Raw genomic sequence first — 24,714 nt, forward strand, 5'->3', positions numbered from 1 at the left:
ATTGCCCAAAGTGAAGTGGCCAGAACAGCCAACCTCCAATGCCCAGAGCCAGGCTCAGTTGGAATATAGATTTAGAGCTGTGAAAGAAGGCAATCTGAACTTGAGTTTGAGGGAGTTGTGCTCTAGGATTTCTCACGCCTCAGACCTTTACAAAGCATTTGTAGACCTCCTATTCCCTTATCAACACACACATTCACACTGTCTTCAATTCCCAGGAAGTCTTCGCTGCTGGAGCAGTTTCTTAGTTTGGGGGATTAGAGGCTTTGCCCAGTGCAGATCTAGCCTGAGACTTCTGGTGGTATAAACATGGTGGCAAGGTAGCAGCTGCAGGCCAGAGCCAAGCCCAGGACTGGGGCTGGTGGTCCATTAGGGTTTTAGGATTGGTGAGGGGACCACAGCTATGTCTGACCTGCACTCCTCCCTTCCCTTTTACTCCTGTACAATGGATGGAGGCCAAGGACTTCCACACAGGTTGCCTGGCTACGCTGGGCACAGGGCTGTATGATGTGCTGTTTGAGGACAGTATACTCAGGAGATTTCAGTGGGACTGATTTCTGGGTTGCTGTGTATTTGGGGGTTGGGGGATGGGGAAAGAGGTAGATACCTGCTGCCTCTTAAACCACCCTGTATAAAATCTGCAATACAGCTTCTTCCATGTACCTGTGCCTGAAATGTCTGCAATAAAGAGGTGTTTGTAAACTGGTTTCTTTTTTCTGGCCTGAGAGTGCTGGGCCCAGCAATGGTATGCTGGGACACCTGAGGTAATTAATGTTTGTGAAGGTACCATATCCACTGCCCTTGCAATTTCCTGGGCCATATGACTTCACGGAAATCCGGCCTCGGTTTACACTGACCCATTTCCCAAGGGGAAATTGAGATCCCTGCCAATTTATCTTGTTCTTGAGGTACCCCAACCTGGGTGGTGGGGTTGACTGATCATAGACCCATAGTGAGTTCATGCCCCGGGGGTGGTCTTGGGGCCGGGTGGGATATCGTGAAGTGAGTAAGGCTTGTGATGGGGCCATTTCCTTCGCTTCAGCTCTGCAGAGCTTCCCCGGACCCCTCCGCAGCGGGGCGGAGACACAGAAGGGGAGGGGCGAGGCCTCCGCTCCCAGCCCGGAACCTTTCTTCTCCTTCCCCCGCGGATTCCGGGAGCCGAGGCTCTTGTGGGCCGGAAGTGAAGGCGGTTGGTGGGGTTGGCGGGGCACTGGGACGCGGTGTGAGGGGCGGTTTACAGGCTTCGGAGGGACCGAGTGTAGTGACCCGCGTGCCGCTGTCTGGCCCTGGCGGAGCTGTGCGCGGCTGGACAGTGCGCTGCAGCAGCGAAGCAAACGCTGCACGAACGGAACGCTCGCGGTTGGGCCCATGGCCTCCTGCGCAAGCATCGACATCGAGGACGCCACGCAGCACTTGCGGGACATCCTTAAGCTGGACCGGCCCGCTGTGGGTGAGCCGGGACAGCGAGGGTGGGCCTTCGGCGAGCGGGCAAAAGGGCAGTGCGGGCCTGGGCCGCGTTCAGGGCCTGGTCCCTCAGGACCAGCTCTGCATTCTGGTTGGTGAGGGTAGGAGTGGTAAATCCCTGAGCGTGCTCCACAAAGAGCACAGACCCCGGGGTACGCTCTTTCTCCATCCCAGAGCCAGGCCGTTCTGCTTCGTCCTTCAGAGTCTCGGCTGAAGGTGAGGCCCCTTCTCTGAATCCGCAGGTTCCCCCTGGTGTCTTGGCCTCAAGGTCTGTTGTGTCCCTGGACTGGCCCGGGTTCCCTACCCTTTGGCCATAGCTCGAGTCCTAATCTGGGCTTTGAATATGGAACTCTGAGTTTAGACGTAGGCCCTGTGCTGAGGAGTCCCTGACTCTCCTCTGAAACTTGTCCTTTCTTCTGGAATACAGACCCCAGGCTTGCCGTTCTGAAACTAATATTCAGAAGAAAGGTGACCAGTCCCAATTCCATGTCTTTTCTGGAATTAAGGCAAATCAAAACAGCTATAGCTCTGATTGGATTAGGCTACAAACATCTGCAGGCCCTAGTTTATTTCCAGTCATTTAAACTTTACTTGTGTTTGTGGTGATACCTCAGAGCAGCTTCTGCCGACAGAGAGCTGAGGAAGTTGTTATATGATGCTGTTGTCATTGAACAAGAGGAATGTTTTGGTACTTTGACGAGGATACGATAGGTGGGATGATGGCTGGAGAGTGCCTGAGAACAGATCTGGAGAGGAGGCAATCTTTAGGCTAGGTCTTGTATTATGGACAGGGTGTCAAGAAAGGCATTCAACAAAGAAGAAATAGCACAGGTGAAGGCACCAAAGTTTCCTGGCAGATTCAGAGACCTGTGAAAAGTTGTACTGGTTGAAATACTGGTTGGTGATAGTGGTGTGGGTGTGCAGTGATCAGAGCTGAGAACTGGTGTTTACTTATACCCTGTTCTTAAACCTGCTGGTAGTCCCAAACTAGCTGCTTTTGGAAGCAGCTACTGGTGCTTGCTCTGAGTGGGATTAGCAACCCACTGCTCTCTGAGGAAATCCACCTGCTATCTGAAACCAGTGAGCCCTTTACCCCAAGCAAAGGAAGATGCACTTCCTTTACTCATGAGCTTGGCTTTGGCTTCTCATCTTCATCAGCTGCTCTGAAGAATGGACTCCACAGTTTGGTAGAGCCTGACATGGCAAACTTTGTGTCCCTTGTTTGGTAGTCCTCCTGGTAGTCTGTCTTGAAGGGATAGTGGTGAGCTTACCCTTAAGCAGCAAAGGTGGTTCAGATCCAAATGAAGTGGCCTGCAGGCCTTCCTCTAAACTCATTGTTTTTTTTTATTCCTTTTTTTATCATTAATCTACAGTTACATAAAGAACATTATGTTTACTAGACTTCCCCCTTCACCGAGTCCCCCCTAAAAATCCCATTACAGTCACTCTCCGTTGGCATAGTAAGATGCTGTAGAATTACTATTTGAATTCTCTATGTTGCACATCCCTCCTGATGCCCCCGCACTCATTATACATGCTAATCATAAGGCCCCATTCTTTTTCCCCCCGCCCTTATCCCTCCCTTCCCACTCATCCTCCCCAGTCCTTTTCCCTTTGGTAACTGTTAGTCCATTCTTGGGTTCTGTGAGTCTGCTGCTGTTTTGTTCCTTCAGTTTTTCTTTGTTCTTATACTCCACATATGAGTGAAATCATTTGGTACTTGTCTTTCTCTGCCTGGCTTATTTCACTGAGCATAATACCCTCTAGCTCCATCCATGTTGTTGCAAATGGTATGATTTGTTTTCTTCTTATGGCTGAATAATATTCCATTGTGTATATGTACCACATCTTCTTTATCCATTCGTCTACTGATGGACACTTAGGTTGCTTCCATACCTTGGCTATTGTAAATAGTCCAGCGATAAACATAGGGGTGCATCTGTCTTTTTCAAACTGGGCTGCTGTATTCTTAGGGTAAATTCCTAGAACTGGAATTCCTGGGTCAAATGGTATTTCTATTTTGAGCATTTTGAGGAACCTCCATACTGCTTTCCACAATGGTTGAACTAATTTACATTCCCACCAGCAGTGTAGGAGGGTCCCCCTTTCTCCACAACCTCGCCAACATTTGTTGTTGTTTGTCTTTTGGATGGTGGCGATCCTTACTGGTATGAGGTGATATCTCATTGTGGTTTTAATTTGTATTTCTCTGATGACAAGCGATGTGGAGCATCTTTTCATGTGCCTGTTGACCATCTGAATTTCTTCTTTGGAGAACTGTCTGTTCAGCTCCTCTGCCCATTTTTTAATTGGATTATTTGCTTTTTGTTTGTTGAGGTGCATGAGCTCTTTATATATTTTGGATGTCAACCCTTTATCGGATCTGTCATTTATGAATATATTCTCCCATACTGTAGGGTACCTTTTTGTTCTATTGATGGTGTCCTTTGCTGTACAGAAGCTTTTCAGCTTGATATAGTCCCACTTGTTCATTTTTGCTTTTGTTTCCCTTGCCTGGGGAGACATGTTCATGAAGAAGTCTCTCATGTTTATGTCCAAGAGATTTTTGCCTGTGTTTTTTTCTAAGAATTTTATGGTTTCATAACTTACATTCAGGTCTTTGGTCCATTTCAAATTTACTTTTGTGTATGGGGTTTGACAGTGATTCAGTTTCATTCTCTTACATGTAGCTGTCCAGTTTTGCCAGCACCATCTGTTGAAGAGACTGTCATTTCCCCATTGTATGTCCATGGCTCCTTTATCATATATTAATTGACCATATATGTTTGGGTTAATGTCTAGAGTCTTTATTCTGTTCCACTGGTCTGTGGCTCTGTTCTTGTGCCAGTACCAAACTTTCTTGATTACTGAGGCTTTGTAGTAGAGCTTGAAGTTGGGGAGCAAGATCCCCCCCACTTTATTCTTCCTTCTCAGGATTGCTTTCACTATTCAAGGTCTTTGGTGTTTCCATATGAATTTTTTAACTATTTGTTCCAGTTAGTTGAAGAATTCTGTTAGTAATTTGATAGGGATTGCATCAAATCTGTATATTGCTTTGGGCAGGATGGCCATTTTGACAATATTAATTCTTCCTAGCCAAGAGCATGGGATGAGTTTCCATTTGTTAGTGTCCTCTTTAATTTCTCTTAAGAGTGTCTTACAGTTTTCAGGGTATGGGTCTTTCACTTACTTGGTTGGGTTTATTCCTAAGTATTTTATTCTTTTTGATGCACTTGTGAATGGAATTGTTTTCCTGATTTCTCTTTCTATTGGTTCATTGTTGGTCTATCAGAAAGCCACAGATTTCTGTGTGTTAATTTTGTATCCTGCAACTTTGCTGTATTCCGATATCAGTTCTAGTAGTTTTGGAGTGGAGTCTTTAGGGTTTTTTATGTATAATATCATGTCATCTGCAAATAGTGACAGTTTGACTTCTTCTTTACCAGAATTCTTTGTTTTGTCTGATTGCCGTGGCTAGGACCTCCAGTACTACATTGAATAACAGTGGGGAGAGTGGGCATCCCTGTCTTGTTCCTGATCTCAGAGGAAGAGCTTTCAGCTTCTCGCTGTTCAGTATGATGTTGGCTGTGGGTTTATCACATATGGCCTTTATTATGTTGAGGTACTTGCCCTCTATACCCATTTTGTTGAGAGTTTTGATCATGAATGGATGGTGAATTTTGTCGAATACTTTTTCAGCATCTATGGAGATGATTATGTGGTTTTTGTCTTTCTTTTTGTTTATGTGGTGGATGATGTTGATGGATTTTTGGATGTTGTACCATCCTTGCATCCCTGGGATGAATCCCACTTGGTCATGGTATGATCCTTTTGATGCATTTTTGAATTTGGTTTGCTAATATTTTGTTGAGTATTTTTGCATCTACATTCATCAGGGATATTGGTCTGTAATTTTCTTTTTGGGTAGGGTCTTTGCCTCGTTTTGGTATTAGGGTGATGTTGGCTTCATAGAATGAGTTTGGGAGTATTCCCTCCTCTTCTATTTTTTGGAAAACTTTAAGGAGAATGGGTATTATGTCTTCTCTGTATGTCTGATAAAATTCTGAGGTAAATCCATCTGGTCCGGGGGTTTTGTTCTTGGGTAGTTTTTTGATTACTGCTTCAATTTCTTTGCTGGTAATTGTTTTGTTTAGATTTTGTGTTTCTTTCTTGGTCAATACAACAGAAAAAGGTATATTTTTCTAGGAAGTTGTCCATAGGTTTTCCAGCTTGGTAGCATATAGGTTTTCATAGTATTCTCTAATAATTCTTTGTATTTCTGTGGGGTTCATCATGATGTTTCCTTTCTCGTTTCTGATTCTGTTGATGTGTGTTGATTCTCTTTTCCTCTTAATAAGTCTGGCTAGGGCCTTATCGATTTTGTTTTTTTTTCTCAAAGAACCAGCTCTTGGTTTCATTGATTTTTTTCTATTGTTTTATTCTTCTCAATTTTATTTATTTCTTCTCTGATCTTTATTATGTCCCTCCTTCTGCTGACTTTAGGCCTCATTTGTTCTTCTTTTTCCAATTTCGAGAATTGTGACTTTAGACTACTCATTTGGGTTTGTTCTTCCTTCTTTAAATATGCCTGGATTGCTATATACTTTCCTCTTTAGACTGCTTTTGCTGCGTCCCACAGAAGATGGAGCTTTGTGTTGTTGTTGTCATTTGTTTCCATATATTGCTTGATCTCTATTTTAATTTGTTCATTGATCCATTGATTTTTTAGGAGCATGTTGTTAAGCCTCCATGGGTTTGTGGGACTTTTTTGCTTTCTTTGTACAATTTAGTTCTAGTTTTATACCTTTGTGGTCTGAAAAGTTGGTCAGTAACATTTCAATCTTTTTGAATTTACTGAGGCTCTTTTTGTGGCCTAGTATGTGGTCTCTTCTGGAGAATGTTCCATGTGCACTTAAGAAGAATGCGTATCCTGTTGCTTTTGGATATAGAGTTCTGTAGATGTCTATTAGGTCCATCTGTTCTAGTGTGTTCTTCAGTGCCTCTGTGTCCTTACTTATTTTCTGTCTGGTGGATCTGTCCTTTGGAGTGAATGGTGTGTTGAAGTCTCCTAAAATGAATGCATTGCATTCTATTTCCTCCTTTAATTCTGTTAGTATTTGTTTCACATATGCTGGTGCTCCTGTGTTGGGTGCATATATATTTATAATGGTTATGTCCTCTTGTTGGACTGACCCCTTTATCATTATGTAATGTCCTTCTTTATCTCTTGTTGCTTTCTTTGTTTGGAAGTCTATTTTATCTGATACTAGTACTGCAACATCTGCTTTTTTCTCCCTGTTGTTTGCATGAAATATCTTTTTCCATCCCTTGACTTTTAGTCTGTGCATGTCTTTGGGTTTGAGGTGAGTCTCTTGTAAGCAGCATATAGATGGGTCTTGTTTTTTTTATCCATTCAGTGACTCTATGTCTTTTGATTGGTGCATTCCATCTATTTACATTTTGGTTGATTATCAATAGGTATGTACTTATTGCCATTGCAGGCCTTAGATTCGTGGTTACTAAAGGTTCAAGGCTAATTTCCTTACTATCTATGAGTCTAACTTAACTCACTTAGTGTGCTGTTATAAACACAATCTAAAGGTTCTTTTCTGTTTCTCCTCCTTTTTCTCCCTCCTCCATTCTATATATATTAGGTATCATATTCTGTACTTTTTGTCTATCCCTTGATTGACTTTGGGGATAGTTAATTTAATTTTGCATTTGCTTAGTAATTAGCTCTTCTACTTTCTTTACTGTGGTTTTATTTCCTCTGGTGATAGCTATTCAACCTTAGAAACACTTCCATCTATAGCAGTCCCTCCAAAATAGACTGTAGAGATGGTTTGTGGGAGGTAAATTCTCTCAGCTTTTGCTTATCTGTACATTGTTTAATCCCTCCTTCAAATTTAAATGATAATCTTGCCAGATAAAGTAATCTTGGTTCCAGGCCTTTCTGCTTCATGGCATTAAATACATCATACCACTCCCTTCTGGCCTGTAAGGTTTCTGCTGAAAAGTCTGATGTTAGCCTGATGGGCTTTCCATTGTATGTGATCTTGTTTCTGTCTGCTTTTAACAGTCTGTACTTATCCTTGATCTTTTCCATTTTAATTACTATGTGTCTTGGTGTTGTCTTCCTTAGGTCCCTTGTGTTGGGAGATGTGTGGATCTCCATGGCCTGAGAGACTATCTCCTTCCCCAGATTGGGGAAGTTTTCATCAACTACCTCCTCAAAGACACTTTCTATCCCTTTCTCTCTCTCTTCTTCTTCTGGTATCCCTATAATGCAAATATTGTTCCGTTTGGATTGGTCACACAGTTCTCTCAATATTCTTTCATTCTTAGAGATTCTTTTTTCTCTCTGTGCCTCAGCTTCTTTGTATTCCTCTTCTCTAGTTTCTATTTCATTTATCGTCTCCTCCACCGTATCCAACCTGCTTTTAATACCCTCCATCGTGCTCTTCAACAATTGGATCTCCGACTTGAATTCCTTCCTGAGTTTTTGGATGTCTTTCCATACCTCCATTAGCATGTTGATGATTTTTATTTTGAACTCCCTTTCAGGAAGAGTCACGAGGTCCATATCATTTAAATCTTTCTCTGGAGTTGTATTAATAAGTTTACTCTGGACCAGGTTTCTTTGGCGTTTCATATTTGTATATGGTGCTCTCTAGTGTCCATGTCCAATAGGTCTATTCTGGAGCTGCTCAGCCCCTGAAGCAATGTCGGGGGTAGCAGGGGAGTGGTACTGGTGCCTGGAGGGAGAAAAGAGCTGTTCCCCGCTTCCCGGCTGCTGTGCCTGTCTCCAATGCCTGAACCAGTGGGCCGAGAACACAGGTATAAGCTTTTGTCCGAGAGCAGCTGGATATGGATCCCTGCTTTCCAAAAGTGGCCGGAATCCCAGTCACCCCAGGAAGTCCACCTGTCCCAGCTTTCAAACCCTGTAATCAGAAGAGTATGATGAAAGCACCATGAAATGTAGGTTTGTGCTCCCAGCGCAGATCTCCGGAGCTAGGATTTCAGCAGTTCCAAGCCTTCCACTCCTTCCCTGCTCAGTTTCTCCTCCTCCCACTGGTGAGCTGGGGTGGGGGAAGGGCTCGGGTCCCGCCAAGCCACAGCTCTGGTACGTTACCCCATTCGGTGAGGTCTGCTCGTTTTTCCAGGTGTGTGCAGCCTGATGCCATCCTCTTTCCTGTTGCTCTCTCAGGATTAGTTGCGCCAACTATATTTTCTAATTGTATCCAGTTTTAGGAGGAAGCCTCTGTCTCTCCTCTCATGCTACCATCTATAATCCATGTCCAACTTCTTGTTTTTTTATTGTTACTTGATTCCCTGGTTTGCCAAGTAGCTCTCACTTGTTTCCTCTCATTGGAGAACCATGTCAAAACTGTTTTGTGACTAGACACTTGCCATTGCCATGTTTCTGAATGTGGAGCTTTAGTCTCCTTGCCATCTGGAGTTTTGGAGTCGTTTCTGAGCCTATGAACTTAGTTGAAAGGCAGCCAATGAGCAAACAACTGAAAGGTTGTCTTTCTTGACTCCACACCCTATCCTATATTTTCTCTCCTCTTTGTTCAACTCCTTCATGTCCATTCCTCCTGAGTTTACCTACCCCAGGTAGCTTTTTCTGAGCTATTTCTTTGTGGGGCAGGCTCCTTCCTTTCTTATTTCCACATTGTCAGTGTCCTTCCATGCCTTTGATGCCAATCTCTCTTCTCCAACCCCTGCCACTACCTTGGACGAGGCAGGTCCTTGTGTCTCTCATCCCAATTCGCAACTATCCTGCATGCTGCCTTACAGCAGTTATTCCTCTGGCCATAGAACAACATGTCACTTTCCCATTTAAAACTCTTTTGTGGTTGTTCTACCTGATATTACCACAGGGAGAATATCAGCATCCCAGCCTCATACCTGAGACCTTCACATCCTTGTTTTCCCTTCTGCCTTCCTGTGTTTGTATGTTCTGGCCACACTGGCTCTGATGGCACCTCTTCTATGAAGTCTGTTCTGACCCTTCCTGTGCCCTCCCTCAAGGATGCAGAGTCCCTCTGTGCTGACCCAGACCTGAGTATTAATTGGCCTCAGAGGGTGCTTGATGGCTTATACCCCTCCCTCAGGTAGAAGAATCTCATGCTTATGGTTCTGGGGTGCATAGGGTACACTATCAGTATTTACGAAATGAGAGATGAACAAAGGGCCCCCATCCCCACTGACATGCCTTGCTCAATTGAGTGTTCCTAGAGCCACTCTGTGGTTCTTTTTTTTGTTGTTTTTGTTTTGTTTTGTTTTTTGGTATCATTAATCTACAATTACATGAGCAACATTGTGGTTACTAGATTCCCTCCATCATCAAGTCCCCACCACATACTCCATTATAGTCACTGTTCATCAGTGTAGTAAGATGCTATAAAATTACTACTTGTGTTCTCTGTGTTGTACAGCCTTCCCTGTGCGCCCCCCCACATTATGTCTGCTAATCATAATGCCCCTTTTCCCCCCTTGTCCCTCCCTTCCCACTCATCCTCCCCAGTCCATTTCCCTTTGGTAACTGTTAGTACATTCTTGGGTTCTGTGAGTCTGCTGCTGCTTTGTTCCTTCAGTTTTTTTCTTTGTTCTTATACTCCACATATGAGTGAAATCATTTGATACTTGTCTTTCTCTGCCTGGCTTATTTCACTGAGCATAATACCCTCTAGCTCCATCCATGTTGTTGCAAATGCTAAGATTTGTTTCTTCTTATGGCTGAATAATATTCCACTGTGCATATGTACCACATCTTCTTTATCCATTCGTCTACTGATGGACACTTAGGTTGCTTCCATTTCTTGGCTATTGTAAATAGTGCTGTGATAAAGATAAGGGGTGCATATGTCTTTTTCAAACTGGGCTACTGCGTTCTTAGGGTGAATTCCTAGAAGTAGAATTCCTGGGTCAAATGATATTTCTATTTTGAGTTTTTTGAGGAACTTCCATACTGCTTTCCACAATGGTTGAACTAATTTACATTCCCACCAGCAGTGTAGGAGGGTTCCCCTTTCTCCACAACCTCGCCAACATTTGTTGTTGTTTGTCTTTTGGATGGTGGCGATCCTTACTGGTGTGAGGTGATATTTCACTGTGGTTTTAATTTGCATTTCTCTGATGACTAGCGATGTGGAGCATCTTTTCATGTGCCTGTTGGCCATCTGAATTTCTTCTTTGGAGAAGTGTCTGTTCAGATCCTCTGCCCATTTTTTAATTAGATTATTTGCTTTTTGTTTGTTGAGGTCACTTCGTGGTTCTTGAATGAGGCTCTGCAAGAGGAGATGCCAGTGGGCAGGTAGAACAACCTCATCAGAGTGGCCCTTTCTGTTCCCAGGTCCCAGTGCAGAGAGCCAGAAGGCATCTAACACCTACAATGGGGATCTAAATGGTCTTCTGGTCTCAGAACCCCTCTGCTCAGGTGATGGTACTTCAGCAAACAAGCCTGGTCTCCGGCCCATGCCACCTATTAATCTTCAGGAAAAGCAGGTCATGTGAGTGTCTGGGAAATGGCAATGGTGATGATAGAGTCTTTGGGGCATCTGGTAGCTGAAGGCATGAGATGTAGTAGGAAGGCAGCTTCTGCTGCCTCCCTACTAGGTGACCTGGGGTAGAGCACTTTACCACATTGAGTTTGCATTAGGATGGTAAAGGACAAGATCAAGGATCTGGCCTGGATCTGAAGTTTTGGCTCCTGGTTTAGCATGGAAATAGGCCTGTTCCCAAGGAGGGAGATGAGCAAGGGGAGCTATAGGTTTGGGGAGCAATAGACCAGGCAGAGCCTGGGCATCTGGGACTTGACACCTTCACCAAAGTAGCTATATCCTCTCCCCCATCAAACTCTACCCATTGAGGTTTTGCATGAACAAGAGTCAAGCTTGTGTACCTGCCCCTCCAGCTGCCTCTCAGGAGATGACAGCTCCACCTGCATTGGGATTTTGGCAAAGGAGGTGGAGATTGTCGCCAGCAGTGACTCTAGCATCTCAAGCAAGGCACGGGGAAGCAACAAGGTGGGTGCTAGGATATTTTGGTGTGTGTGGTATGGTAGATGGGGGCACACTCAGCCTCTCACTTCCCCTTCCCATGCTGCCAGTTCCTATGGCAACCACCTTGACAGACAGGTAGTGTGCCCCAGTCTGGGGTTGGCTGCTATGTCTCTGTGGGAATCTGGCCCTAAGATTGTGAGTAGATGGCTTGGCTTGCACCTGTGGCTTCTACTGTACCCAGGAATGCTGGAGACCACCTAGACTTTGGGAAAGCTGCCCTGACTCTCAGCTTCTGTGACTTCCCTCACCCTTGTGTCTTAGGTGAAAATCCAACCTGTTGCCAAGTATGACTGGGAGCAGAAATACTACTATGGCAACCTGATTGCTGTGTCCAACTCGTTCTTGGCCTATGCCATTCGGGGTGAGTAGGGGCAGAGGAAGGAGGGAGGTGTTCTACTAGAAGCTCCAGGAATACAGGTCCAGTGTTAGGCTGCTCAGCCCACTCAGACCTTAGAGGTACAATGAAAGGCTTGTCAGTGCTGCCCCTATCTCTGCCAGGCCTTGGGGAGCCTAGTGAGAAAACCAAGCTTGAGACCAGTAGTGGTAGTGAGGCAGGCAAGGGCAGCGCTTCTCTGCTGTTGCCTGGGCCCAGATGCTTAATCGCAGCCTACTGCTCTCCTGATTCCAGCTGCCAACAATGGCTCGGCGATGGTGCGGGTGATCAGTGTCAGCACTTCGGAGCGGACCCTGCTCAAGGGCTTCACAGGCAGTGTGGCTGATCTGGCCTTCGCACATCTCAATTCCCCACAGCTGGCCTGTCTAGATGAGGCAGGCAACCTGTTCGTGTGGCGCTTGGCTCTGGTTAATGGCAAGATTCAGTATCCTTTCCTGGGGTTGAAATGGGCAACTGAAGAAAGGTGGGCAGAGCTGGGGCTACTAGACATACCTCATCATCCACCTGTTAGCCCTTAACACCCTGCTCAGAGAAGAGATTGTGGTCCACATACGGCAGTCAGAGGGCACGCCACTGAACCACTTCCGCAGGATCATCTGGTGCCCCTTCATCCCTGAGGAGAATGAGGACTGCTGTGAGGAGGGCAGCCCGACAGTGGCCCTACTGCATGAGGACCGGGTGAGGAGGCCAGTCACAAGGGGAAGAGGAGAGGACAGAGCAGCCTTGGTGTGGGCATGTGCTAAACACCTCACCTCCTCATATCTCCAGGCTGAGGTGTGGGACCTGGACATGCTCCGCTCCAGTCACAGCACCTGGCCTGTGGATGTCAGCCAAATCAAGCAGGGCTTCATCGTGGTAAAAGGCCACAGCACAGTAAGCCTGCAACAACTGCCTATCCTGACCTCCCTGCTTCTTATGCCCCTCAGCTAGTCCCCATACCCACAGCAGCCAAGACAGTTTTAGTGGCATTCTGCCTTTGGGAACTCAGCACAGAGTGACCCTCACCTGTGGAGCTCACACCTGACCAGGCTGCACCCCAGGGGTCTGGTCTTCTCTGCTGCCCCCCATTCATCCAGGCTTTCACACAACTATGCAGATCTCCTGTGGGTCAACCCAGCTCACTGCCAGCTCACAACCCAACTCACCTGAGAAGAGTTTGCTCCCACCTCTAGTCAGGTGGCAAAGCAAAGCTTTTTGGGTTCTTCCTAGTGCCTAAGTGAAGGGGCCCTCTCACCCGATGGGACTGTCCTGGCTACTGCAAGCCATGATGGTTTCGTCAAGTTCTGGCAAATCTACATTGAGGGGCAGGATGAGCCAAGGTAAGGAAGGGCCTGAGGAACCAAGGACCCCAAGTGGGGACCAGATCATCCACTCAGGCTCCTCATCTGCTGCCTGCAGGTGTCTGCATGAATGGAAGCCTCATGATGGGCGACCCCTCTCCTGCCTCCTGTTCTGTGACAACCACAAGAAACAGGATCCTGAGTGAGTGAGTGGGTGGGCAGACAGTCAGGTAGTGAGTGGGCTGGACGTTGGGCTCCCAGCAGGAGGCCCAGCCTGTCACTCAGTACCTTACTGCTTTGTAGGATCCCTTTCTGGAGGTTCCTCATTACTGGTGCTGACCAGAATCAAGAGCTAAAGATGTGGTGCACAGTGTCCTGGACCTGCCTGCAGACCATTCGGTAAGCAGGGGGCTGGGGGCTGGACAGGGACATCAGGGTTGAGGATGTGGGTTCTGTCCACCCTGACAGTCTCATTCATCCTGCCCCACGCCCCCACCCCCAGCTTCTCGCCAGATATCTTCAGCTCTGTGAGTGTGCCCCCCAGCCTCAAGGTTTGCCTGGATCTCTCAGCAGAATACCTGATTCTCAGTGATGTGCAACGGAAGGTAGGCTACAGTGGGGGCACCCTGGGCAGAGCTGGTATCAGGGAGGGCAGGGGTGTATGGCACATCCATAGGCCTCACAGCCACGGGGCTTAACTGTGAATGCACTGCCTGTGCAGGTCCTCTATGTGATGGAGCTGGTGCAGAACCAGGAGGAAGGCCGTGCCTGCTTCAGCTCCATCTCTGAGTTCCTGCTCACCCACCCTGTGCTGAGTTTTGGTATCCAGGTTGTGAGTCGCTGCCGGCTGCGGCACACTGAGGTGCTGCCTGCCGAGGAGGAGAATGACAGCCTAGGGGCTGGTGAGTGGCTCAGAGTCAGGGATGTATGTTGGCATGTAGGGGAGTGCCGAGGCACAGGGGGCCAGGGGCTCAGCTGTCCATGCTGTCCTTGCAGATGGAACCCATGGAGCTGGTGCCATTGAGTCTGCAGCCGGTGTGCTCATCAAGCTCTTTTGTGTGCATACTAAGTGAGTGTGTTGAGAGGCCTACCGGTGCCCTCTCTGTGTCGTCTCCACCCTACTGATTTTGGCCCCTTCTCTTTCTATAGGGCATTGCAAGATGTGCAGATCCGCTTCCAGCCACAGCTGAACCCTGATGTGGTGACCCCACTTCCCACCCACACTGCCCATGAGGACTTTGGTAAATGAAGGGTGAGAGGGAAGCAGGTTAGACTGACTGGGGTCTGAGATCTGACTCAAGGGGCAGCTTTCCCCACAGCATTTGGAGAGTCTCAGTCTGAACTGGACTCCGAGGGCCTAGGGTCAGCCACTCATGGCTCCCAGCCTGACCTCCGACGAATTGTGGAGCTGCCTGCACCTGCCGACTTCCTCAGTATGAGCAGTGAGACCAAGCCCAAGCTCATGACACCTGATGCCTTCATGACACCTAGCACCTCCCTGCAGCAGGTGTGGCTGGGGAGGGATATGGGGGTCAGAGCTGGGGGACCTGGGAATGCTGAACTCATTGGCCGCAGCCCTCATTCTCTGCGTCTCCCCAGGTCGCCGCATCCCCCAGCAGCAGCAGCTCCAGCTCCAGCAGCTGCAGCAGCTCCTCTCTTGCAGCTGTGTCTGCCGTGAGCAGTACCTCAGCTGTAGACCCCTCCTTGCCCAGGTGAAGTGAGAGTCAGAGTTGGGGGATGGCAGGAGCTGGTGCCAGATAATGCCAAGCTCTGGCTGCTTACACCTCAGCATTCCTGCCACCAGGCCACCTGAGGAGCTGACCTTGAGCCCCAAGCTGCAGCTGGATGGCAGTCTGACAATGAGCAGCAGCAGCCTGCAGGCAAGCCCACGCAGCCTCCTGCCTGGCTTGCTTTCAGGTCCAGCCGACAAATTGACTCCTAAAGGGCCTGGGCAGGTGCGTGTGCGAGTGTGTGTGAGGTGAGGGGTAGCAGATGTAGGGCAGCAAGAAGGTTGGTGGCAGTCTCCTCCCACAGCACCCTGTCTGCTGGTACTGCTGTGCCTCAGGTAGCCCACGTTTCCCCTGAAGTCATCTCAGCCTCCTGTGTTTCCTTGAAGGCAGCATTTCAACCTTTCCATCCCCACCTCTTTTTCTCCTAGGCTGTGGCCATTTTTTCACCTGCTTTTTTTTTCCCTGTTGTCCCATCTTTCGTCACTACAAATACCAGTGCCTTGCCTTTGTGCTCCCACCCCCTTAGTTACCACACCTAAGTTCCCATCTTTGGCCCATCTCAGGTGCCTACTGCTGCGTCTGCACTATCCCTGGAGCTGCAGGAAGTGGAGCCCCTGGGGCTACCCCAGGCTTCCCCCAGCCGTACACGCTCCCCTGATGTTATCTCCTCGGCTTCCACTGCCCTGTCCCAGGACATCCCCGAGATTGCATCTGAGGCCCTGTCCCGTGGCTTTGGCTCCTCTGCTCCTGAGGGCCTTGAGCCAGACAGTATGGCCTCAGCTGCCTCGGCACTGCATCTGCTCTCCCCACGGCCCAGGCCAGGGCCCGAGCTTGGCTCCCAGCTCGGCCTAGATGGAGGCCCTGGGGATGGAGATCGGCATAGTACCCCTTCTCTCCTGGAAGCGGCTTTGACCCAAGAGGCCACAGCTGCTGACAGTCAGGTCTGGCCTACAGCACCAGACATTACTCGTGAGACCTGCAACAGCTTGGCAGAGAGGTGAGGTATTTTGGGAGTCAGAAAGTATTCTGATGGTAGGGGCTTCAGATAGAGTCATCCACCACTGTGTTGGCCTGTCCCCCCAGCCCCAGAAATGGCCTTCAGGAAAAGCACAAGAGCCTAGCCTTCCACCGACCACCTTACCACCTGTTGCAGCAACATGACAGCCAGGATGCCAGTGCTGAGCAAAGGTAGATGCCACCATACACCATTCCTCACAGGAGAGAGGCCCAGCAAGTGGGTAGGCCCTTATCCCTCTCCCTCCTCTTCTTTTTACAGTGACCACGATGAGGAGGTGGCCAGTCTGGCCTCTGCTGCAGGGGGCTTTGGCACCAAAGTTCCCACCCCACGGCTGCCTGCCAAGGATTGGAAGACCAAGGGATCCCCTCGGGCATCACCCAAGCTCAAGAGGAAGGGCAAGAAGGATGATGGGTAGGGGTGGCTTCCTAGGGCCAGGGAGAGGGGTAGTCTCTAGGCTGCTTGCCTGACATGGCCTGAGGTGTTTCTCGCCTATGACAGGGATTTGACTGTGGGATCCCGCCTCACAGAGCACCAGGTAAATGAGCAAACACCCTTTCTACTCTGGGACCTCTCCCCGTGAGGGTGGGGAAGGGTTCTAGGCTGGTGTGGGGGGATGGGCAGGGTGGCATCATGTGACTGTTGGTGCTTCTGGCAGGTGGCAGAGCCCCCTGAGGACTGGCCAACACTAATTTGGCAACAGCAGAGAGAGCTGGCAGAGCTGCGGCACAGCCAGGAAGAGCTGCTGCAGCGTCTATACACCCAACTTGAAGGCTTGCAGAGCACTGTCACGGACCATGTAGAACGTGCACTGGAGTCACGGCACGAGCAGGAGCGTATCCTTGTGGTTGGTGACACAGCATGGTGTAGGGGTAGGGGCAGCAGCAGCATTCTTGACCCAGGAAGGGATTATGGGATCTGCTGCAGTCCTGTTCCTTAGCTGCAGTGCAGAGCGGCGGCTGGAGCAGGCACTGGCTGAGGGGCAGCAGCGAGGTGGGCAGCTGCAGGAACAGTTGACACAACAGCTGTCTCAAGCACTGTCTTCAGCTGTAGCTGGGCGGCTGGAGCGCAGCATACGGGATGAGATCAAGAAGACGGTGCCTACATGTGAGTTTTGTATGGAGACTTCTGGGTGGGCCAGTGGGTGTGGGGCCCCCTACCTGTCAGTCTTCCTGTATGTCTCCATCTCTCTCTTCTCATCCTGCCCCAGGTATCTCTAGGAGTCTGGAGCCTGTGGCAGGCCAGCTGAGCAACTCAGTGACCACCAAGCTCACAGCTGTGGAGGGTAGCATGAAAGAGAATATCTCCAAGCTGCTAAAGTCCAAGGTGCCATAGGGCCCAAGATGAGGGTGGTTGGTGGTTGATGAGCCTGATCAGGCCAGCTTGGGCTCAGGCTTTCAACTCAGCTCCTTCACCTACCGCTAGAACTTGACAGATGCCATTGCCCGAGCAGCTGCAGACACGTTACAGGGGCCAATGCAGGCTGCCTACCGTGAAGCCTTCCAGAGTGTGGTGCTGCCTGCCTTCGAGAAGAGCTGCCAGGCCATGTTCCAGCAGATCAATGATAGCTTCCGACTGGGCACACAGGAATGTAAGTGGGGTCGTACACCCCAAGGTGTGAGGGGCTGTCCCCTTCTCCCCCACCGTCTCTCTTATAGCCCCATGGTCACCTCTCAGACTTGCAGCAGCTAGAGAGCCACATGAAGAGCCGGAAGGCACGAGAGCAGGAGGCACGGGAGCCCGTGATGGCCCAGCTGCGGGGCCTGGTCAGCACACTGCAGGGTGCCACTGAACAGATAGCAGCCACTGTGTCTAGCAGTGTACGGGCTGAGGTGCAGCACCAGCTCCATGTGGCTGTGGGCAGGTGTGTGGGCAGGGCACTGGATGAAGTGGTGGGTTTGGAGAGGGCCAGACCAGACTCCCTGCCTACCTCATCTCTCTGACTTCCCTTTGCAGCCTACAAGAGTCAATTTTAGCACAGGTACAGCGCATTGTTAAGGGTGAGGTGAGTGTGGCACTCAAGGAGCAGCAGGCCGCCGTCACCTCTAGCATCATGCAGGCCATGCGTTCAGCTGCTGGCACACCTGTCCCTGCTGCCCACCTCGACTGCCAGGTCCAGCAAGCTCATATTCTGCAGCTGCTGCAACAGGGCCACCTCAATCAGGCCTTCCAGCAGGTATGCCAGTCATTAGGCCCAGGTAAGGGTCAGGTGTGTCCTGATAAGGCCCATGCACCATATGCTCCACTCTGTTTACCAGGCTCTGGGTGGTTCGGTCAGTGGACTATTCTTAGTTCTCTTTGGCCTCTAGTCCATTTCTCCTGCTTTTCCCTCTGCCTGGACCCTGAATCCCTTTCTTCCTACCTCAGTCCACTTGATTCATGATCAGCCTTCTCAGGAAACCTTTTCTGATTCCCTGGAGTAAGAATGCATCCCTACAGTGCTCTCTCTGGGTATCCCCCTCTGGAGCCATCAGTATCCTAGGTCATCCTCTCCCTGGCTACACAGCCAGACAAGCAGGTTTTCCATCCTGACATTAGCTATAAACGCTGCTCTCCACCCAGGCCCTGACAGCTGCTGACCTGAACCTGGTGCTGTATGTGTGTGAAACTGTGGACCCAGGCCAGGTTTTTGGGCAGCCACCTTGTCCACTCTCCCAGCCTGTGCTCCTTTCCCTCATCCAGCAGCTGGCTTCTGACCTTGGCACTCGAACTGACCTCAAGCTCAGGTGAGTGGGGCAGTCAGAGATCAGGAGACAGGCTGGGGAGCAGTTCAAAGCAGAGACTCACACTCCTGTCCGACCCCCCTCTCCACTAATTCCCTGTGCCCCCACCCATCTCAGGCTGTATGGCTTCACCTTGTTATCAGTTCCTCTGGGCCTTGTTGCCACCAGGGGGCGCTCCGATCTGCTGGAGCCCACCTGTAGTCTGCCCTTTCTTCCACCCCCAGCTACCTGGAAGAGGCTGTTATGCACCTGGACCACAGTGACCCCATCACTCGGGACCACATGGGCTCCGTCATGGCCCAGGTGCGCCAGAAGCTCTTCCAGTTCCTGCAGGCCGAGCCACATAACTCACTTGGCAAAGCGGCCCGGCGTCTCAGCCTCATGCTGCAAGGCCTTGTGACCCCCAGCCTCCCTTAGCCAAGCCTGCTTTGCCCAGGGGTTGGATGGCACTGAAGGCCAGCAGAGAGGCCTGGGCCAAAGCAGGGTCATGTCAGCCCATTACCTGCTCAGGCTCCGACTTGGGTTTTGAGGGGGGTAGCACTTGCTGTGGTCTACAGGTTGTAGCCAGCAGGTTTAGGCTGGGCCCAGGGTGGGTGTTGTGCCTTCTTGGGTTCTGCCATGCCTGGAGCATGACCCCCAAGATTGTGACACCACTTGAGTTGAATTTTCCAGGTTCCTTTTTACCTCCAATTTGGATCTTTTCGTTTTTGAAAAACATTGAGAAATTCAATTAAATGTTTTTGGAATAAAATGGAGTATGTGCGTGCTTTTAGTGTGTCTTTGGTGTGACTTTGATAATTGCCCTCTGTTCCCTGCCCCCTCTTCTCCCTTATGGAGCTCTGCCTCAGCCAGCCCCACTTCAGGGGCCCCACTTCAGAACACTCATCCTCATCTGCACAGCTACCTTCGTAGATCTCTCCTTTCCGCCTCCAAGGCTAGGGCCCTCGGATCCGCTCAACACTGTCCTGTGCCCCTGGGCTGTCCTCTCTGGGGTCCGTCTCTCGGCCAATCTGGGTGCTGGGGGCGGGGCCGCCATCTGGACTCCCATCCAATCATAGTTGCTCCTTCCGGGGGCTGGGCCGAAGGGCTGTACTCCAAGCCGCCGGCTCTGGCACTGGGCTCCGGGTGAGGAAAGATGCACCACTGCCGCCGCCGTCACCACCGCTGGCGGCCTCCCCGTGGGCTGGGGCTGTTGCGGCTGCTGCTGACTCTCGGTGAGTGTGGGCGCGCTGGCCCCGGCCCATGCCGCCCTGCACCCTCTGGCCAGGCTGGGTGTAGGGGGAATGGGAGCTAGCACAGCCTTCCTGAGCTCTGGGAGCCAAGGTGGAGAGGAGGTGCGAGGGCGCCACGGAATGGGAGCCAAGGTGGAGAGGAGGTGCGAGGGTTCCACGGAAGGGATAATCTGTGCCAGTGGCGAAAAAGGATGGAAGCAGCATGACCTGAGCCCTAGTTGTGGGGGAAGGGTCCCAAAATTCCGCAGCCCCCACTTGTGATAAAGGGAGACGGCCTCTGGCAAGTATCTCCTCCTAGACTAACAGTGGGGTCTCTGAGGTCCTTTGTTAGGGTCTGGCTTGGATCCTGACCCCATCTACCCTGTTCTCCAGGGAACAGGATAGGAAGGCCAAGCAAAGCTTGTCTAGGCTGCAGAGACTGGACAGTGCTAGGGACCCGCATGGCCCCACATCCTGCCCCCCTTAACCATGTCCCATCTTCTTGGACCAACCTCATCCACCTGGGGCCCCTGAAGCTTGCTGGAAGAGCCAAACCCTGGGACGTGATGCGCCCCCACCGTATATCCTGTTGCTCCCTCATAGAAGGGGGTCAAGGCAAGTGATCCCCAGACATAACCCCTTAGTTCCTTGGGGAGCCCCTATTTCACGCTGAGTCACGTCCCCAGAGCAAACCCGGGTAAACAAGCCCTTAGGGGTAGGGAGAGGGAGGGGGAACGGTTCATCCTATCAACCATTCTCTACTCCCACCCCCAGCCCTTTTATCTCCTCTGACAGCAGCTGCAGCGAGCCCAGGCCAATGTAACACCATATACCAGGGCTTCGCCGAGTGTCTCATCCGTTTGGGGGACGGCATGGGCCACGGAGGAGAGTTGGAGACTATCTGCAGGTGCGGGCATGTGCGAGGGCAGTAGCCCAGCCCCTGCCACCCTAGGGGCCTGAACCGCCCCCTTCCCATATCAAAGCCTCTTCACACCACTTAATTCCCCTGACTCCGCGCCTTTAACAGGTCTTGGAATGACTTCCACACCTGTGCCTCGCGAGTCCTGTCAGGCTGCCCGGAGGAGGCGGCTGCCGTGTGGGAGTCACTACAGCAAGAAGCTCGCCGGGCCCGTCACCCAGATAACTTGCACGCTCTGTGTGACACCCCTGTTAGGATTCAAGAGAGTGGCACGGGCCCTGAAACCAACCAGGAGACGCTGCGGGCGACAGCGCCTGTACACACCGCGGCCCCCGAGCTCCCACTGCTGGTGACAGCTCTGGCGCTCGCCTGCCTCCTGAGGCCTCTGATCGGGTAACAGTGGCCCCCCCTTCAGCGCTGCTTGGGCGGCTGCCGTCGGGGCTTTGCAAAGTGCGCTCAGCTTTCATTAAATGTATTTATATTTGTACTAAGTTTCTTCCTTTCTTCCGGTTTCCGCTGCTTGGCTGGGGCGGAGGCCTCCAGAAGCTGATCCCCAGGGTGGGATAGGCAGGGCTGAAGGCAGTCGCAGCGGAGTCAGTCTTTTTCCTTAAAAACACTTATTTCCCAGGGGTAGTGCAGAGCTTTCCATTGCCTGCAGGTTCCAAGAACTCCGGTGGTGACCGGAGATTTGCCGGAATGCACAGGCTTTCTGTGTCTTTCCAGGGCCGGTACTTCTAACCCTGCCTGCCCCTCCTATCCTGACCCCTAGGGACCTTGTGAAGTGGTAGAATGTTCTACACACCCTCTCCCCAGCCAGTCCACCCCACCTCCCCAGGTTTGGTCCAGCCTCCAGACTCCTGACCATCTCACCTCTTCCTTCCTCTGCTGAACTACCACCTTAGCCTTCAAGGCACAACACAGAATATGTGCTCTGACCTCTCCTTCTCTGACCACCTGGTCCATCCTAAGAGAACCTGTTCCAGAAGGTGGGGAACCCTTGCTGGAGCCCACATTCAAGTCCTGAAGTGTTCTGGAGCTGCAGAAGCAGGCGCCACAGTGAGGGTTCCTCTGGCTCTGCTCTACACAAGCTTGTTCTTTGAAAAGAAGTGTGCAGCATGTTGTCAAACAATCCCAAAAGATTTTCTGGAAGCATGGAATAAGTGAGGTAGCCCCAGAGGAGTTGATCTTTCCACCTGTTCACTGTGGTGAAGAGGAAGAGCAAGAATCAGCATGGGCAGACCTGAGGGAAGGAGAAACCTCAGAGAGGAAGAGACCCTCTTTTGATCATTCCCCTAATACCACTGCCAAGACCCTATGCCAAGCCATCACCCGACTTGTGTGGGCACTGCCATGGGTACTGGCTTCTACTCTCACTTCCTCCACTTTAAAAGGTGAAAGATTTATACGATTTGAAGAGAAATCAGAGTATATCTCACTTCCTCCACTTTATTCTCCATTTTCTAAATTGAAACACTGATCCTGATGTTAAATTCCTTTTCACTGTCTACAAGGCCCTATGGGAGCCAGCTTGGCCCATAGTTCACTCAGTCTACTCCTGCAACTTCCCTCTGTAGCAGCACAGAAGAGTGACCCACCCATCCAGTCCTTGGGATTAGGGGAGGCTTAGGGAAGCAGTGTGATAGGAGGTGAGAGGAGGTCAGGATGTGATACTTAGGAGTGGTGGATGAGAGGTGGGATTGAGTTGGAGAGGGCTTTGCAAGAGGGTCCAAAATAATGAGCTGGGGAGGAAGGATGAGTGGGAGTCCAGAGCTTTACAAGCCAGATTTACATTAAAGCCCATGCTGGGAAGCTGTTGCCCTCAAAACAGAATCAAGCTTAATAGGACCCTTGCTTAGGCCCCTGGGTGGCAAGTGTCTCCAGAGATATCTACCCACATGTGTAGGAGCCCTATTTTCATCCATGCTTCCCAAACACCCTCCCATTCCAAGGAGTTCAGATGCCTCAATTAATTCCCTCTTTGCCCTGTCTTTGCTCCTGTGATTCATTCACCTGTACTTTTAACCCCACTTCTCTCTCCCAACAATTCATTACCCATCTTCTCACATTGCCTAAAGGAGAAAGTTCAGGAAAAAAGCCCTTCTAGATCTGCCTCTTCCTTGGCCACCAGAATTTTCCAGAAGGAAAGGTCAACTTTTTATTCCTTTAGGTCTTTGTACATGTATTCTCTGTGTTCAGAATATCCTCCATTTCCTCCTGGTGAACTCCTACTTATTGTTTAGGACTACCTCCTTCCTATCCATGACTCCTAGCTGTATTAGAAGCCTCCTTCAGGTCTGCACTGAGCTCCTGGGCTGTCTTCTCTCTCAGTACTGATAGCACTGGCTTGTTACCATCTGGGCCTGGGTCAGAATTCCCCACTGTGGACTTCCCAGGATCCTCTTTGTGTCTCTAGCATTCAACCCAGGACTGGGTATAAAGAGTACACATATAGGACTGTGTAGAATGAGAAATAGAATCTCTAGGTCCAGTGTAGGACATGTTACAGTCACCAAGAGCTTGGATTGAGAAGGACTACAATGTAGGGGATGTATCATTTGGGGCAGCACCCTAGCCTGGGCATACTGTTTGGAAGGATGGTGTTGGGGCTCCAAACCCCAACAGTTTTCTCAGAGCCACTCTGTGGATGGCCAGGAGCAGCCTGCTTTCAGGAGCAGGTGCCCAACAGCTTTGGTCAGGCATCAGGGGGATTACCATCCCCCACCATGACCTACTTTCCCCTGTTTTTTGCCCCCTAAATCCTTGCTCTTCCCTGGAATTGAGTTCCCTACAGTGTATGCATGGGAATGGGGGTGGGGACAGAATCTGTTCTCTGGCCATGGGTTTAAGAGCTTTGTGTATTTATCTCAGAGCTGGAGGAGAGGGGTGGGCTGATAGCAAAACACTGATCCCTGGACACAGCTGCCCAGGTCACAGCATCATGGTGGTGGTGCATCTCACATTTGCAGCTCTGTGGACATGGAATAGCTGATTTTTCAGGGAAAGCCTGGAGCCTGGATGTCCTGATCCCAGTCTCCTCTGCATCAACATACCTCCTCATCTTAGGGTCCTGTATTCTTCACCAGAGCCCAGACCAGCAACTGCCTATAGCAAGGGCTGAATAAATATTTGTCGAATTAATTTGCTGAATGTCTGTAAAGCAGGGGTGTTGTGTGTATTTCTAAGCCTCACCAACTCTGGAATTCTATATTACCTTTAACTCTCACAACAACTCTGTAGGTTAGGATTATGTTCCCCATTATACAAATAAGAAAGATGAAGCTTAAGTAGGGGAGATGTCTTATCTAATTGTTACTGGCAGACACTAGAACAGGGTCCTCTGTCCTTATATTTGCATATTAAAAGAATTTAAAACCAAGACATAGGAGTGTATAAGCAAGCAGTGCACTTTATTAGATAAGTGGGGAAACAAACATTTCAATAGACCAAGGTGGGCTGCTCAAGAGAGAGCCCTGAGGAGAATCAGGGTGGCTCCCATTATGGTGAGTGAAAATGTTTATTCATCATTATTAAGTCATTGAACATGAATAGGGAGGGTTTCAATTAGCACATGCACAATTGGATTATATACATATTATAAGTATGTTGCAACGGTCATCTCATGTAACATTAACGTACCACCCAGTGCCGGAAAATTAAGTATAGTAATGAGGAAAAGGCAACTATCAGACACCAAACTTTTTTTATGTGCATGTCACAAGTTGTGTCTCTGTCCATTGATTATCTGACCAAGGGGTCTCTAAACCTAGGACATAGTGGCTATAAAACTTGCTAAAGCAATAGGCTGACATGAAAAACAAGACATATTGGAACCTTACAGAGTCAGTGGTCCAAGTCACAAGGCACTTTGTCAGGACTTAACATATATGGGATGGGACTGATCTCTCCATTTTTTT

The 24,714-nt window shown here is 49.9% G+C and overlaps 2 protein-coding genes across 5 annotated transcripts; both read left to right on the plus strand.

Annotated features, from left to right (window-relative positions):
- Positions 1-1,147: 1,147 nt before the first annotated feature.
- Positions 1,148-19,421, plus strand: EDC4 (enhancer of mRNA decapping 4). Of its 3 annotated transcripts, none has more exons than XM_017644312.3 (29): positions 1,148-1,447; positions 10,820-10,976; positions 11,381-11,492; positions 11,790-11,889; positions 12,157-12,346; positions 12,453-12,600; positions 12,691-12,795; positions 13,132-13,241; positions 13,321-13,404; positions 13,506-13,601; positions 13,705-13,807; positions 13,924-14,104; positions 14,199-14,271; positions 14,352-14,443; positions 14,510-14,709; positions 14,778-14,914; positions 15,007-15,157; positions 15,496-15,929; positions 16,016-16,120; positions 16,209-16,361; positions 16,449-16,485; positions 16,606-16,783; positions 16,899-17,054; positions 17,158-17,273; positions 17,373-17,538; positions 17,625-17,811; positions 17,904-18,123; positions 18,510-18,673; positions 18,895-19,421. In XM_017644312.3, exons 1-29 carry the CDS (start codon positions 1,366-1,368, stop codon positions 19,085-19,087), a joined length of 4,230 nt encoding a protein of 1,409 aa, XP_017499801.3. In that variant the 5' UTR covers positions 1,148-1,365; the 3' UTR covers positions 19,088-19,421. The 3 variants fall into 3 exon arrangements, with proteins under 3 accessions (XP_017499801.3, XP_017499802.3, XP_017499804.3); XM_017644313.3 differs by having other exon boundaries at positions 14,522-14,709; XM_017644315.3 differs by having other exon boundaries at positions 14,522-14,709; positions 14,802-14,914.
- A 121-nt stretch (positions 19,422-19,542) lies between these two features.
- On the plus strand, positions 19,543-21,287 carry NRN1L (neuritin 1 like). 2 transcript variants are annotated; one of them, XM_017644298.3, is made up of 4 exons: positions 19,543-19,884; positions 20,275-20,496; positions 20,656-20,788; positions 20,909-21,287. In XM_017644298.3, exons 1-4 carry the CDS (start codon positions 19,806-19,808, stop codon positions 21,195-21,197), a joined length of 723 nt encoding a protein of 240 aa, XP_017499787.3. In that variant the 5' UTR covers positions 19,543-19,805; the 3' UTR covers positions 21,198-21,287. The 2 variants fall into 2 exon arrangements, with proteins under 2 accessions (XP_017499787.3, XP_017499788.1); XM_017644299.3 differs by lacking the exon at positions 20,275-20,496 and having other exon boundaries at positions 19,607-19,884.
- Positions 21,288-24,714: the final 3,427 nt, after the last annotated feature.

This window comes from Manis javanica, chromosome 17, assembly GCF_040802235.1.
Source record: "Manis javanica isolate MJ-LG chromosome 17, MJ_LKY, whole genome shotgun sequence".
In the NCBI taxonomy this organism is placed as follows: Eukaryota; Metazoa; Chordata; class Mammalia; order Pholidota; family Manidae; genus Manis; species Manis javanica.

Excerpts from the sequence above, each read along its gene's own strand:
- EDC4 (XM_017644312.3), top strand. The coding sequence starts at position 1,366 with ATGGCCTCCTGCGCAAGCATCGACATCGAGGACGCCACGCAGCACTTG. Across the intron at positions 15,158-15,495 it reads CTCCTAAAGGGCCTGGGCAG|GTGCCTACTGCTGCGTCTGC; the intron begins GTGCGTGTGCGA and ends GGCCCATCTCAG. Across the intron at positions 17,055-17,157 it reads CAAGAAGACGGTGCCTACAT|GTATCTCTAGGAGTCTGGAG; the intron begins GTGAGTTTTGTA and ends ATCCTGCCCCAG.
- NRN1L (XM_017644298.3), top strand. The coding sequence starts at position 19,806 with ATGCACCACTGCCGCCGCCGTCACCACCGCTGGCGGCCTCCCCGTGGG. Across the intron at positions 19,885-20,274 it reads GCGGCTGCTGCTGACTCTCG|GGAACAGGATAGGAAGGCCA; the intron begins GTGAGTGTGGGC and ends CCTGTTCTCCAG. Across the intron at positions 20,497-20,655 it reads CCTCATAGAAGGGGGTCAAG|CCCTTTTATCTCCTCTGACA; the intron begins GCAAGTGATCCC and ends TCCCACCCCCAG.